The 12,612-nt window shown below is 33.3% G+C and overlaps 1 protein-coding gene across 1 annotated transcript in view; it reads left to right on the top strand.

Moving 5' to 3' along the window:
• The window catches only part of TMEM26 (transmembrane protein 26), a 41,614-nt gene that overhangs the window by 17,338 nt on the left and 11,664 nt on the right, over positions 1 to 12,612 (top strand). Inside the window, exons 3-4 of the mRNA XM_021700101.1 lie at positions 4,690 to 4,803; positions 6,477 to 6,697. Of these exons, the coding sequence (XP_021555776.1) occupies positions 4,690 to 4,803; positions 6,477 to 6,697 (335 nt within the window). The remainder of the gene's footprint in view (positions 1 to 4,689; positions 4,804 to 6,476; positions 6,698 to 12,612) is intronic.

Below are 12,612 nucleotides of genomic sequence, written 5' to 3'. Positions count from 1 at the left end.
TTTTCTCCTTTATGAACTCAGCAACTCTATAAGTTAGGCATGGTATATATATTTTTGTTTTATAGAAGAGGACCCTGAGACTCAGAAAGGTTAAGTAATTTTCTCAAGGCCACACAGCTAATCAATAACAGTTCTGGGGCTTAGCACCTAGGTCTTAACCCCTACTCTGTTAAACCATACTGCCTTTCTCAGTTATGTGTTCTATGTTTTAGAGGAGTTCTCATCAAAATCATCTGATTTTTTTTCATGACAGGAGAGTAATTTAATTTCCTTTAACATTTTCAATTTAGTCTACATCCTGAATGTTCTAACCTATGTCTTGGCATTGGGAAAACATCCTGACCTACCTCATAAAGACTTTCCTCCTAGGTGATCAGTTCTGTACCTTCATTTCTGCATCTGGCTAGGTCTACATGACTGGAAACAAGGTGATTATGACAACAGTTATGACTGTAACTCTTAGGTCTATTTGTGAAGTGGCACAATTAAAGCAATGGAAACTTTCTGGTATTGATGGTATTAGGGTCTGGTTTGACCCAAAGGAATATTCTTGAAGCTAATAAGAGTTTTTAAGACACAGCCCATGAAAAAGTGGCTTGTTGGTACCCAGATCATCTACATGAACTCACCTATACAATGCTAAATGGAAACAATATCGCCATAAAAACAATACAAGTCAGGTTAGGTTGTAGGAATCAAACCAGTTGTTCTTTGGAGTCCTAATGCAGCTACCCCTTGAAGGAAAATCTCATCAATTTGTAACAAGTAGAATTACAAGAATGGAATGGGACTCAGGTTGCAATATCATAATATGGACTACAAAGCTATTTGCCACTGCAGGGCAGATTACTTTTTTTTTTTTTTAATAATCAGATGTCTATGGATTTTTGGTGTTAAGGATGTTTAAAAAAAACACATCAAGGTCACCACTTTTAATAAATAGTCTTTTTCATCCCTACAGAATAAAGTGGTCAAAATTATTTCCTCTTGCCTATTTGATTCTCAAAAAGCCACTCTGCAATGAGGATTTGTTGCTTGGTTCAAAGATTTAATTTTTTATCTTCATTATCTTTTCTTGGACTCTTAGCTGTACAGAAAAAAAAGTGTGCAAACAGCTGGATTTTTGCTCTTAGAGATATGGCACATGGCCATTTTTCCTAAGTATTCTTGTCATTTCACCTATAACACTAGTTGTTTTGATGGGGAGTAGGAAAAAAAAATAGCTTCTTAGACAGACTTTCTTTTTACTTTTTCAAGTAGCTTATAGAATGATCGATGCAGTATCCAGAGTAATTAAGAAAAATACACTTCTCACAACGTTAGCATTTTTTAAAAAATTAGTTTCTCTTTAAATCCAAATATGTTACCGTGGATATGCGGTGGTGGTGGTAGTGATGTGTGTATATGTATGTCTATGTTTCAAAAGTATGTTAGCCCTGCAGGTGTTTAAAAAAATCTTCAACTTTTTTTTTTTAAAACAGCTTGTGAAATAATCATTAGCTACACTTATATTTTCAAGTGCTGCTCTTTTTCTCTTTTACATACTTTTTCTCTACCTCAGATTCCCAGCATCTGGATAAAAATCATGCACAGTTCACTTGTAGAAATTTACATGCAAAATGAAGGAATAAAAAGGGAAAAACATTTAGTTTGGGTCTTTGTCAAATTTTCCAGAAACCTAAGTTGGACCTCTAAACTGACACTAAAATGTGTATTTTGATAGAGGTACATGTTAATTTTTTTGGTTGTTTCAGTGCTTAACAGGCAAGATTGAAGATGATTGTATTACCTACTTAAGCAAATGGTATTTTAGATAAAGAGCCTTCTGGACAAGAAATAAACTCTTAGAATAGATGTTTTGACCAGGATCATACATGTTTTAATGCTGCCATTATTTATTTGTTCTATAACTGGTCTAGGGTTCAAGAGAGAAACCCCAACTATCACTCCATGAATGGTACAGCTTTCAAATACCAATAGCAATTTTCACAGAACCAGAACAAACAATCCTAAAATTTGCATGGAACCAAAGACTCTGAATAGCTCTAAGCAACCTTGAAAAGGAAAAGCAAAGCTGGAGGCATTACAATTCCAGACTTCATGTTATATTACAGAGCTGTAGTAATTAGAAGCAGTATGGTACTGGAACAAAACGGGATACATAGATCAATAGAACAGAATAGAAAACCCCGGAATAAACCCATAATTATATCATCAGTTAATCTTCAACAAAGCAGGAAAGAATATCCAATGGGAAAAAACAGTCTCTTCAATAAATGGTGTTGGGAAAACTGGACAACAACCTACAGAAGAAGGAAACTGGACTACTTTCTTACATCATACACAAAAACAAATTCAAAATGGATTAAAGACCTAAATATGAGACCTGAAACCATTAAATCCTACAACAGAACACAGACACTAAATTCTTTGACATCAGCCATAGCAACTCTTTCTAGATATGTCTCCTGAGGCAAGGGAAACAAAAACAAAAATAGGGGCACCTGGGTGGCTCAGTCAGTTAAGCAGTCAGGTCATGATACCAGGGTCCTGCTTCTCCCTCTCCCTTGGCTGCTCCCCCTGCTTGTGCTCTCTCTGTCAAATAAATAAATAAAATCTTTTAAAAATAAATTAATTAATAAACTCTTGGGACTACATCAAAATAAAAAGCTCTGCACAGTGAAGGAAACAATCAACAAACTAAAAGGCAATCTATGGAATAAGAGAAGATATTTGCAAATGACATATCTGATAAAGGGTTAGTATCCAAAATATATAAAGAACTTAGAAAATTCAATACCCAAAAAACAAATATTCCAATTTAAAAAATGGGCAGAAAAATGAAAGGAAAATTTCATTAGCATTTTAAGAAGGAATCCTAAATGGCATATATTTTATCACCAGACCTAAATGTCTTATTCATTGTAGTCTGTGGTCAATCATTGGAGGTAAAGCCTCAGGGTATAGTCCAGATGCAGTCATTAAGTGCTAACTATGAAGGATGAGAGGAATTCAGTGACTGCACATTTAGGTAACTGCTTTAAAATACATTTGATAGGGGTGCCTGGGTGGCTCAGTCGGTTAAGTGATCGACGGTTGATTTTGGCTCAGGTCATGATCTCAGGGTCTTGAGATCAAGCCCCATGTCAGGCTCCATGCTGAGCCTGCTGAAGTCTGCTTAGGATTCTCTCTCTCCCTCTCCCTCTGCACCTCCCCCACCCCACCCCTCTCACATGTGCTATCTAAAATAAATAAATAAATAAATAAATAAATAAATAAATAAATAAATAAAATGCATTGGATAGCATAAAGAAAGTGAATGACATACCCATATTTCTTAATTCTCAGCTAAAGGAATAGAGTAGTCCCCTCTTTTCCATGAGGGATAAGTTCTAAGATTCCCCAGTGGATGCCTAAAAATGTGGATAGTACCAAAGTCAATATATACTGTTTTTTCCTGTACATACATACTTATGGTAAAGTTTAATTTATAAATCAAGCATAGCAAGGGATTAACAATAACTAACAGTAAAAGAGAACAATTATAATGATGTACTACAATGTGGAAGAAGAAATGGGCAGAAGACATGAATAGACATTTCTCCAAAGAAGACATCCAGATAGCCAACAGATCCATGAAAAGATGCTCATCATCACTCACCATCAGGGGAATACAAATCCAAACTACAGTGAGATATCACCTCACACCTATCAGAATGGCTAAAAGCAACAACACAAGAAAAACAGGTGTTGGCAAGGATGTGAAGAGAAAGGAACCCCTGTGCAATGTTGATGGGAATACAGACTGGTACAGCCACTCTGGAAAACAGTATGGAGTTTCCTCAGAAAGTTAAAAATTGAACTACCCTATGACCCAGCAATGGCACTACTGGATATTTACCCAAAGAATAAAAAAACACTAATTCAAAGGGATACATACACTCCTATGTTTATAGCAGCATTATTTACAATAGCCAAGATATGGAAGCAGCCCAAGTGTCCATTGACAGACGAATGGATAAAGAAGATGTGGTGTATATATTGGAATATTAATCAGTCATAAAAAAGAATGAAGTCTATTCATTTTCAAGGACATGGATGGAGCTAGAGAGTACAATGCTAAGTGAAATAAGTCATTCAAAGAAAGACAAATACCTTATGATTTCACTCATGGAATTTAAGAAAGAAAACAAATGATCAAAGGAAAAAAAAGAGATAAACCAAGAAATAAATTATAAAGAACAAACTGATGGTCACCAGAGTGGAGGTGGGTGGGGGAGTGGGGGAAAACGGTGATGGGGATTAAGGAGTGACTTGTTATGATGACCACCAGGTGATGTATGGAATTGTTGAATCACTATGTTGTAAACCTGAAGCTAATATAATACTGTATGTGTACTAACTGAAATTAAAATAAAAACTTAACAAATTCTACAGCTCTGTACAATGAACTTGGAGCATCTACATCCTCATAGACTTGTGGGAAAATAAAACATGTATAGTTGACTTCTCATATTAATTGAAAAGTGGTTTTCTATCTTAAGACTATACTCTGAATTTTGGAAATATTTATGCATATTGTATAAATCCACATATCTACTCATAATCTCTTAGATAATTGAAGCCATTTTAAATTCTACATATTGTGGGGGTTTTTTTTAACATATTACTTTTTTACAAAATTCTTAGTACTGCAGTAGCCATTCTGAAGGAATGTCACAAAATACCAGCAGCAAAGAAAACTTCAATCAAACTCTGATATCAAGTGAACAAGCCAATGGAGCAGATGATCTCATTAAGACGGTGAGAGATTTTTTCACTGTATTTTAAAGGATCTAGCAAATCACCTTTTCATTTGGTGAGGATAACATGCTCTACACCTTTCAGCTCATTCTTTCCTAAGGAAATTTGCCAGTTGTTTAATCATTTGGCTAAGGAATTTGCAAAATAATTGTGTTTTTATTAATTAAACACATTTAATATGCATAATAGTCATATATATCATATATATTAATAGATATATTTAACTTGCAGCATTAAGTAGCCTTTAACACTTAGGTCAGATAATATATGCACAAGGCGAGATACATATTATTTGTGAAAGAATGATAAAAGATTGGGATCTGGCCTATATATTTTTAGGTGTTATATTAATAGGGAAGTTTTCCAGCCAAAAGAGAATCACTTCTTTGTTTTTCACTTGCCTGATACTTGTGAAACTAACCATAGCCTATTATAAAATGGTATATGGGAGAGACCCAAGGCCCAGACCCCTACCAATGAGCCACATTTTCAACAATGAGACAGATTATTGATTCTAAGAGGTTTAATTGAATTAGCCTTGGATTCTAATTCAAGCTCCAATCACAGCTGACTGATATCACTTTGAACAAGTCATTTAATCACTCTGTATCTCAGTTTTTCATCTGATAATTGAAAATATTAATATTCACCCTGCTGGTATGCTTCTTATAAGAATCAAGTAGGATGTATGTGAAGTCTCATAGAAAAAATATGAAACACTGTGTAAATGAAAGATCATTGATCCTCATGCTTGGCTTCAATCAGGCTAGCATCCTGCCTTGTCTTTTATCCTCCCTTTACCTCTACACTTGACATCAGTAAGTAATCAAGGGGGTAAATAGGTTTTGAAAAAATCTAGTTAAGTTACTTGTATAAATCAGTTGGAAGCAACTATCAAAGTCACTGGAGACCTACACTCCTGTAGTCTTTAAAAGATTATAGCCTCTAAGGGCCAATGATATATTTTAAAACTTACTTAGAAGTTAAATGGGCAAGAGATATTATTCAGAATACATGAAAGGGGTGTAAATTTTTCTCCAAGTTCAAGATTAAGGGCAGAATAAAATTTGGTTGCTAGTTTATGGATTTTTCAATAGTATGTTAAATATTCAGAATAAAAATAATAACTATAGTTATTCTCTTTCTTTGTATTTAGGTAATGAATAAACATGATTATACATTTTCTCATTTGATGTAGTAGTGTTTTAAAGCAATAAAAAACAAGAGATCTGTACTATGTTAAAATATTCCCAGATTAATAAATTCAGACTTGAAATCCCTGAAAGAAAAATACAGATTTTTTTGTGATTTTAATATGGTATTTAAAAAGTTTTGCTGTTACTTTGTTACAGAGAAGAGTAAAATGAGAAATGATCTTTAAAACGTCATGAAATTGGCCCTTTAAATATCAAATGCTACAATCCTACTAGCAAGTATGAAGTTTAAATTACTTCTTGTTATAAGGCTGCCCCTTTTTAAGGACCACGTTAGCTTTTTTTCCCCAGAGTGTCCAGTTGAAAGGAGTTTTACTTTCTTTAGTAAGTGAAGAATCATTTTCTGAAAATGACCTTCCATAAAAGTTAATTCTTGACTGAAAACCATGGTGAAGGAGGCATCTCTCTCCAAGGTGGTAGCTCACAATCTTCTCTCTGTATCACATTTTTGTTACATAGGCCAAGGGTTTTGTAAGTAACTTAACTACAGTATGTGAGAAAGTTTGGACTTTGGGACTCCATCAGACATTCCTGTTGATGCTCATAATTGGAAGATGGCTTCTACCCATTGGAGGAGGGATCACTCGGGACCAACTCTCTCAACTTCTCCTTATGTTTGTGGGGACAGCTGCTGACATACTGGAATTCACAAGTGAGACCCTGGAAGAACAAAATGTGAGGTAAGCAGGCCTACAAGGTCAGGCCTCCCACACTTGTCTATTTGTTCTATTATTTATATTCTGCACAAATAAGGATTTTCAGTCTATTATATGTCCAATGATAGAATCATAGAATTTCCTAATGTTCAGATGCATATTAGGTACCAGCCCAGTTTATATGTATATATATCTGAACTTCCTGCTAAAGAAAAAGGACAAATAATATTTCCTTTGGGTGAGAACAGAAAAGCTCTACACTTCTGCATGACCATGGGTTAGGTGGGGCCATGGTTGTTAGAAAACCTCAGGAGGTGGAATGATCATCCATTGCTCCTCTCTCATGTTCTCAAGTGTCCTGGAATGTAGCCAATCATAAAATTCTCTTCTAGAGCACAGCATAGCTATAAGTCCAGGAAAGCACCTAGAAAAGACATAGAGAAATCTCTCCTCTACCTAGTTGGGAATTTATATTTCCTGGTGTGAATGGAGAATGGGGCAGATTAAGTTTATTTTACTAAATTTTATTTTTAGTCAGTTTTGTTCAAAGTGCCTAAAGGCCTTCTGGTATAGATGCCTATAAATTAAAACTTATTGAGTTGGTACTTTTATTTTTGCCACAAGCAAATAAACTCAGAATCCATGATCACATCTGTTTATGGAACCACTTTCTTACCTTTAGGGATTTAAGTCTCAGTGCCTGAATGTACTTTCAGCTTGGGTTGTTTTGCGATATGCTATAAAAATAAATTGCAATGAAGTTGGCTCTTAATGCTACAGTTTACTTTATGCTGTGTTTCTCAAATAACGAAACATAAAGCCAAGCAAAATACACTAACTTACTGAGTAAACTTAGTATCCCAATTATAGCACAAAGTATATCTGTAACCAGAGGTTACCTTTACATGATCATTTCCCATTTCATTTATACTAATTTTTCTTATACTTTATTAAGTAGACATAGAATTTTAAAAAGAATCTAATTTAAGTTGATCCATTGACCTCAAAACATTGATGTTAATTTTGTAACTTTAATACCTAATATTTGGTCAGTGCTATGCATTGTAAACAAATTCTCAGATACTTTAAAACACTTGTAATATAATGGGGTTACAAGAAAAACATGAAGAAATCATAACCAAGCACATAAAAACAGTAAATAACTACAGGCACAGTGACAGGGACATAAAAATATAACTATGACTAGCTATACCTATATAGAAATAAACACATACATGCTAAATACCTAGTGAGATGGGAGAGATATGGGGTAGGAAATGGAATATTCTGGAAGGATATGTTTCGTGGGGCTGGTAATTAAAATGTGAGAAATGCCAAATCCGGCTACTTAAATGGTCTGTTTATTAGGTCCATCCACAAATGACACCAAGGTGCATTTTATAGATCAGTATTTGCCAATAGATGTTAAATATTCAATGTTAATCATTAAAATCTTAATTTCCCAGAAAAAAAATCTTTGAAAATCATGAGGTATTTATTCATTCATCAACTGTAGATTGATTATCTGATATGTACCAGGCAATGTGCTGGGTGGAGATTGGGGAGCAAATGGTAAGTGGTGAGAGAAATTCTGGACACACCGTCCTCTCCCAACCCAGGTGATTTCAATTCAGCAATTTCTTCTGCCACCTACAAATTAATCAAATGTTTCTAAAATCTTTTTTTTTTCTCATTTTAAACTTGCATTATATCCTCAGAAGTGGTCAAATAAAGAATGCCATGGTTATTGTTTTAAAATTTATTTTCAGGCTTCATGGTCTCAGACTGAAGTCATTTTATTTTTAATATAACTGCATTGTGTCAGTGTGTAGTCTCTACTCCCTCATGTCTCCATCACTACTCAGACTCCAAAGTCAAGATCCATAAAGAACCTAGAATTTTTTCTCCTCTTAAAACCCACCTCCTGACTTGTAATTTTGTCACTGGTTTCATCTATACTGCAAGAATTGACACTGCAAATGTCGGTCTCTTCAAAGGAGAGACAAACTCTCACACTGCGGCAAAGCTTTCCCCTCTGGACTCAAAAAAGACAATCATGAAAAATAAATTTAATGTACTCATAAAAGATGTTCACTTGTAATAGCAAAGGAGGTTACTTCATTAGAACCCACTTAGCATTACTTATTTTTACATTTTATTTTCTATTTTATTTTATTCCATAATTTAGACTGACAGATTTAGGAGAAAACCTTCTATAATGTATACACTGCAACAATGTCTACCTCTCTTTCCTGCATCCTTGCTAAATACCTTAAATCCAATTTTTTTAAACTTAAGTCAATTTCTTTCCGTATGTCAACTTTAAGTTCATTTGACTAATTCTTATGAATTTACATGGACTTGTGAGATGCTGCAAATTTTTCTTAAGAGCTTGACTTTACACACCATAAAATTCAACTATTCTAATTCTATGGTTCAATGATATTTATTAAATTTATTGGTGTGCAACCATCATGAGAATCTAGATTCCTTGTGGCTGTTGGGAGTCAATTCTCACTCCTCCCATGACCAACCCTAAGCAACCCCTGATATGCTTTCTTTCTGTACAGTCTCCTTTTCCAGAAATTTCATGTAAGTGGGATCATAAAATATATAGCATTTTGTGTGCGGCTTTTTCACTTAGCATGTTTTAGGATTCAGTCACACTGTTGTATGTATTGGTAGTTAGCTCCTTTTTAATTGCTGAATAACATTCCATGCATATACCACATTTTATTTATTCATTCAATAGTCGATATACATGTGTATTGCTATCTTCTTGCTATTAAAGAATGATGTTGCTTATGAACATACACTAAAATCCTTTGGAAAAATCGGTTTTCATTTTTCTTGGATCTATAGCTAGGATTAGAATGACTGGGTTTATGTTAGTACATGTTTAGCTTTTTAAGAAACTCCCAAACTGTTTGCCAAAGTGGCTGTACCTTTTTATATTCCATTCCTTCACATCCTCACCATTTTTTTCAATATTTTGATTATGACCATTCTATTGGGTTCTTGTGGTATCATATTGTAGTTTTAATTTCTGTTTTCCTAATGACTAAATGAGCATCTTTCCATGTGCTAATTAGCTAATCCTATACCTTCCTTCAGTGAAGTGTCTGTTAAAATTTTTGCCCATTTTTTTGGTTGGATTAATTTTCTGTTGTTGAATTATAAGAGATTGTAAGAGTTCTTTATACTCTGGACACAAGTCCTTCATTAGATACATAAATGTGAATGTGTGTGTGTGTGGTTTTTTTTTTTTCCCAGTATACAGCTTGCTTTTCATTTTTGTCATTTAAAAAGTCCTTTCAAAAAATGTTTTAATTTAAATTCAATTTAATTAACATATACTATATTATTAGTTTCAGAGGTAGAATTTAGTGATTCATCAGTTGCATACAACACCCAGTGTGCACTAGATCAAGTGCCCTCCTTAATGCCCATCACCCAATTACCCCATACCCTTAACCCACCTCCTCTCCAGTAACCCTCAGTTTGTTTCCTATAGTTAAGAGTCTAGTATGGTTTACATCTCTCTGTTTTAAAAGAGAATATTTTTAAAAATTTTTTATAAAGTCCCATGTATCACTTTTTAAAATTTTAACTAGTCCTTTAGGAGTCATATCTAAGAAATATTTTCCTCACCCCAAATTGGAAATATTTCCCTCTATAATATTCTGACTTGACTTTTGTGTAGCATGTTGTAAGATCTAAATTTGTGTTTTATCTCATTTTGTTTTGTTTGTGGCATTATCCAAGAACATTTTTTGTCCTAGCTGAGACCAGTTGTCTCTGCAATATTTGTTGAAAAGACTATCCTTTCCCTATTAAATTGCCTTGATATCTTTGTCAAAAATCAGTTGGCCATATATGTAAGGGTTTTTCTAAACTTTCTATTGTATTCCATTGCTCTATATATTTATCCTTATGCCGGTACCATACTATTGTGATAACTGAAATTTTATGGTAAGTTTGAAATTAGATGTTGTAAGTCTTCTAACATTGTTCTTTTAATTTTGGGGCGGGGGAGCTATTCTAGGTCCTCTGTATTTCCATTTAAGTTTTATGATCAGCTTGTCAAATTCTACAAAATAATCCTGCTGGAGTCTTGATAAGGATTGTATTAAATTTAAGCAGCAATTTGTGAAGAAATGACATCTTAATATTAAGTCTTTTAATGTGTGAACATGAATTATGTCACCATTTATTCAGATGTTCCTTAATTTCTCTCAGCAATGTTTTGTAATTTTCAATATGCGGGTCTTGTGCTGATTTTCTTAAACTTATTCTTAAGTATTTTTTTCTTTTTGATATAATTATTTTCTTAATTTCTTAATATCATTTTCATGTTTTTTATTGCTACTACACAGAAATGCAATTGATTTTTGTATGATGATCTTGTACCCAGCAATAATGCTAAACTTCTTTATTAGTTTTGTAGATTCCTTAGGATTTTCTACTTATAGTATAATGCCATTTTGTAAGTAAAGGTAGCTTTCATTCTTTCTAATGTGTATGACTTTAATTTCTTTTTCTTACCTTATTACATTGGCTAGAATTTCTAGTACAATATTAAATAGAAATATGAGTGGGCATTTCAATCTCAAAGGGTACGCATTCTGTCTTTCACTATTAAGGATGATGTTAGGTATAGGTTTGCACAGATACACTTTGCACAGATACACAGATCAGTTGGAGGAAATTCCTATTTATTTCTAGGTTATCGAGGGTCTCTTTCTTTCTCTCTCTCTCTCGTTTCTTTCTTTCTTTCTTTCTCTTTCTTTCTTTTTCTTTCTTTCTTCTCTTTTTTGGACATTGGATTTTGTTAAATTCTTTTTCTATTTTTATCAAGATTATTATGTCATGGCTGTCTTTCATTCTATACATATGGTATATTATATTAACTAACTTTCAGATGCTAAACCAACCTTGACTTCTTAGGATAAATCTCACTTGATTATGGTGTATAATGGTTTCAATGTATTGCTGATGTGGGTTTGCTAACATTTTGTTAATTTTTATATCTATGCTCATGAGCATATTGATCTATAGTGATATTTTCTAATGATATCTTTTTCTGGCTTTAGTATTAGGATAATACTGGACTCAGTGAATACCTCAGGAAGCATCCCTTCTTTCTTTATTTTCCAAAAGACTTTGCAAAGGATTGGTATTTACCTATGAAGCTATCTGGGCCCAGGCTTTTCTTTGGGGAAGATATTTTACTACTAATTCAACATAATTATTTCATTATAAGCCTATTCAGTTATTCTATTTCTTCCTGAGTTAACTCTGATTACATTTTTCTTTTTTTATTCCTAGGAATTTTTCCACTTCAAAGAAATTATCTAGTTTTTTATATAAAGTTTTTAATACTAATTTTTTATATTATTCCTTTAAACTTGTGTCGGTTTCTATAGGGTCACTTATTATGCCCCCTTTTATATTCTGAGTTGGTCATTTGTGTCTTCTCTCTTTTTTTTTCCTTTAGAATTATCAATTTTGTTGATCTTCTAAAATAACCAACTTTTGACTTCATTGATTTTTCTCTATTGTTATTCTGTTCTCCATTTCATTGATTTGTGCTCTGATGTTTAATTTTTCCTTCCTTCTACTTGCTTTGGATCTAATTTTCTCTTTTTTCCCTTAGTGTCTTAAGATGGAATCTTAGATTATTGATTTGAGATCTTTCTGTTTTTCTAACATGGTGTTCAAAGCTACAGATTTCCCTCTAACTATTGCTTTATCTGTGTCCCATAAGCTTTGATATGTTATCTTTTTGTTTAATACAGTTCAGAATATTTTCCAGTATCTCCTGTAATTTATCCTTTGGCCTATGGATTATTTAGAAGTAAGCTATTTAATTTCCATATGGAGATTGCCCAAATTTCTTTCTGTTGTTTTCTATTTTAATTCTGTTGCAGTCTTTAAAT

Source organism: Neomonachus schauinslandi, chromosome 6, assembly GCF_002201575.2.
Source record: "Neomonachus schauinslandi chromosome 6, ASM220157v2, whole genome shotgun sequence".
Taxonomy (NCBI): Eukaryota; Metazoa; Chordata; class Mammalia; order Carnivora; family Phocidae; genus Neomonachus; species Neomonachus schauinslandi.
Note: the sequence above shows the minus strand (reverse complement) of the source record. Positions and strands in the feature narration are given on the sequence as shown.